This window comes from Rhinoderma darwinii, chromosome 10 (assembly GCF_050947455.1).
Source record: "Rhinoderma darwinii isolate aRhiDar2 chromosome 10, aRhiDar2.hap1, whole genome shotgun sequence".
Taxonomy (NCBI): domain Eukaryota; kingdom Metazoa; phylum Chordata; class Amphibia; order Anura; family Rhinodermatidae; genus Rhinoderma; species Rhinoderma darwinii.
The window spans coordinates 97933511-97936601 of NC_134696.1; the positions used below are offsets into that span (position 1 = coordinate 97933511).

General features: G+C 43.8%; 1 protein-coding gene across 1 annotated transcript in view; it reads left to right on the plus strand.

The window, feature by feature from the left end:
• The first annotated feature begins 480 nt into the window (after nt 1-480).
• Nucleotides 481-3091, plus strand: part of LOC142661617 (sialic acid-binding Ig-like lectin 16) — a 19791-nt gene continuing 17180 nt past the window's right edge. Inside the window, exon 1 of the mRNA XM_075839036.1 lies at nt 481-541. Within this exon, the coding sequence (XP_075695151.1) occupies nt 481-541 (61 nt within the window). The remainder of the gene's footprint in view (nt 542-3091) is intronic.

The window sequence follows — 3091 nt, forward strand, 5'->3', positions numbered from 1 at the left end:
CCAGCGATGAGCTGTAATCTGCAGTAGGAAGTGTTTAATTCCCCTACAGTGCCGCCACAGGGGAAAATAGGCATTACATGGTGCCAATTCAAATGAATTGCAATACACGGATGTGTTGGGTCCTCAAAAAACAACAAAATAGACACTTTTTGTTGCAGCTTTCATCTCTGGCTATTTGAGGGACGCCCTCTATTAACTCTTTAATTAAAGCCTTAAACACACTTGTGACATTAAATACTGCTCAGCCAAGGATGAAATTAATAAAGAAATTCCTGGAAATTGTGCCATCCATAGTCCCGATTTGTGGTTAATCTTAAATGGTGGGAGGGGGGGGGGGGTTACCTCCCTGTCTTTTTAGCATTGTGTTTTATTCTATATTATATTTATTATGATTTTTATACATTTTTTAGATTCTGTTGCAGTGACGTTGTGCTAGATGGAGCTTCAGTAAATCCCGACTAAACAAGACTAGATATCAGAATGATTTTATGTTACCTTGAGTATTATTTGGGTCTTACCTTGCTGGTACTACAAATTTGGGGTGAGTATTGCATAAAATAAGATATTAAAACATAGCTGAGCTCCAAATCCAGTGTAATATTTTGTGACATGCGGCTGCTTTATGTTTTCTATTGAAATATTTCCCATAGCATCATCTGAGACCTTACACTCCCCACCATTTCTATACGTGTCTTGAACGATGACACTATATATATATCTATATATGAGACCATGGTTAGTTATTCTGTGGACTGTATATTTTCCTATAGCTAATTAGGGTAAAAGTGTTATCTCCTGACGTTCCGGCAGCCTGTACTTCCGCTTTCCCTGCGTGCAGTCTCCCTGTAAATGTTCAGAGCTCTCCTATGAAGAATAAACAGAAGGAAGGGAGGAGGGCGAGGAGGGGGATGCTGCTGCAGCTTCTCGCTCACATAGGGGAGGGGAGACATCTGATTGGCTCTGAGCACACAGCGCAGCTCTGGCAAAACACCAGGAAGAGACCAACCACTCAGCAATCATGTAGAGAGAAATTGTAAATTTACATAAAGCAGCAAAGAGGGAAAGAAAAGGATGCACAATCTGCAAGTCACTTGCGTAGGTAATTCCAGGTTTCATATAATAATGGCCTGTCTGAAGGAAAAACACATTTTCTCATTGTAAATGAATAAAAAGTTCTGCAACTTTTTATTATACTTTCTGGATCTATTCCTTACCATAGTCAAGATCTCTGCTTGCTGTTATTGAATGCAGTGTCACCACAGGGGTACTGAACTATTACCCGGATCTCTTTGAAGTCAATGCACTGTCTGTGTAATGGATGTGCTGGGTCCGCCAGGGACACTTTTTGTTGCTACTCTCTCCTGTGCTAATTGATGAACATCCCAAAATATTGACCCCGCCCCCCCCCCCCACCTCTATTAGCCCAGAATTTCTTAGAAGGGTATTTCAAAATTTGTTTTATGAACCAGACAACCCATCTAAAGTGGATCGGATATATAGATGAGGCCTTCAAGGATCCCCCCCCCCCCCCCGTTATGAGGAAACAGTCAGTGGATATGTAATGGGGTCAGGGGTACTTGGTGATATTGGCCATGGGCTAGTTGTGTCTTCAGTCCCGTTCAGTCATCACCTTTACAACCTCTTACTTAGAACATTTTAACATATTATTGGAGAACCTCCTCTATATTAAAGGTCTGTGAATAGGGGTCTGGTCTGGGGTCTGTCATAATTTAGTCAGGCTGGTCTGGGAAAACCAAGACAAAACTGAGACATAAGAACATATGATTATGGGTAGGGTTGGCATATGGTCATGGCAAAAAGTTCATCTAATCAGTGGTTTGATGTTAAAACGTGGCGCCCGTTGTGGTATTATGTCACTGTTAGCCAGGGCATAGAAGACAGGAGGTCATCCGGGCATCAACCATGAGGTGGGCATAGCCAACCCAAACATCCAGCGCCTGCAGTGGGAAGCTGTGGAGCAGTAGTCAAGCTTCGGGATCCTTTAGGCCTCATGCACACGTCCGAAAATGCGGATAGTATAGAACACATTTTATCACATGGCCAATGCACATGACCGTGGTTTCCACGGTCCGTGCATTGCCCGGAGCTCAAAAAAAAATAGGACATGTCATTTTACAGACTGCAATTGCGGTCGGGACTCATTGAAGTCAATGCACATTTGCGTGTGTACGGTCCGTGCCTGCGGACGGCCCGCGGATGACACTCCGCTGCCTGTCTGTGCCGTAATCACGGACCGTGCAAACAGTTACGGTTATGTGCATGAGGCCTTAGTAAGATTTTGTCAGGGGATGAACAGCATTGCTGTTTCCAGGAGGCAGGATGAAGGGCACTGAGAGTACAGGTATCGGCCATGGGTGAACTGCGGCACCTCTGAAGTAACTGGTCCTTAAACATCTACACATCGGGTCGACCACCAGTGCCATGGAGCAGCCCTTAGTAAAGGCATGAGGGGAAAAGGTATCAGCCGAACACCAACTCTCTCCAAAAAGCGGGTCCAGCAGGAAGATGGCGCAGGGAACAACTGCTGATAAAGGATTTCTTGTCCGGGCCGCAGTAAGACAAGAGGGATAGAGCATTAATTCTGGTAATCTTGGGAACCAAATGAAGAAGCTTTGTGAGGTGACCCATGGTTTTAAAGAGGACCTGTCCACTCTTATGACATGTCTGTTTTAGTAAATAATGGTTTTCCCCAAGAAATAACTATTCTGGAGCATCTTGTGCCATTCCTATGTTATTCCGCCTAGAAATGTATGTATAAATTAACAAATGGGCGTTACCATTCCCCATGTCAAAGGGGCGTGTCCCTACCATACACAGTCTGACAAAGTGCAATCAGTGCTGACAGAGTGGGACTGTAGGGACACGCCCCTTTGACAACAGGAACGGTAACGCCCAGATGACATTATATACAGAAATTTCTAGGAGGAATAATAGAGGAACGACACCCTGTGGAATTCTGAAAAAAAATATTTGGCAGAATTGCTATTTCATGCGGAGTTGACAGGTAAATCCAACACTTTTTCGGCTACGTCTCCCCACATTAAAACTATTATAGTAAATTTTAAAAATG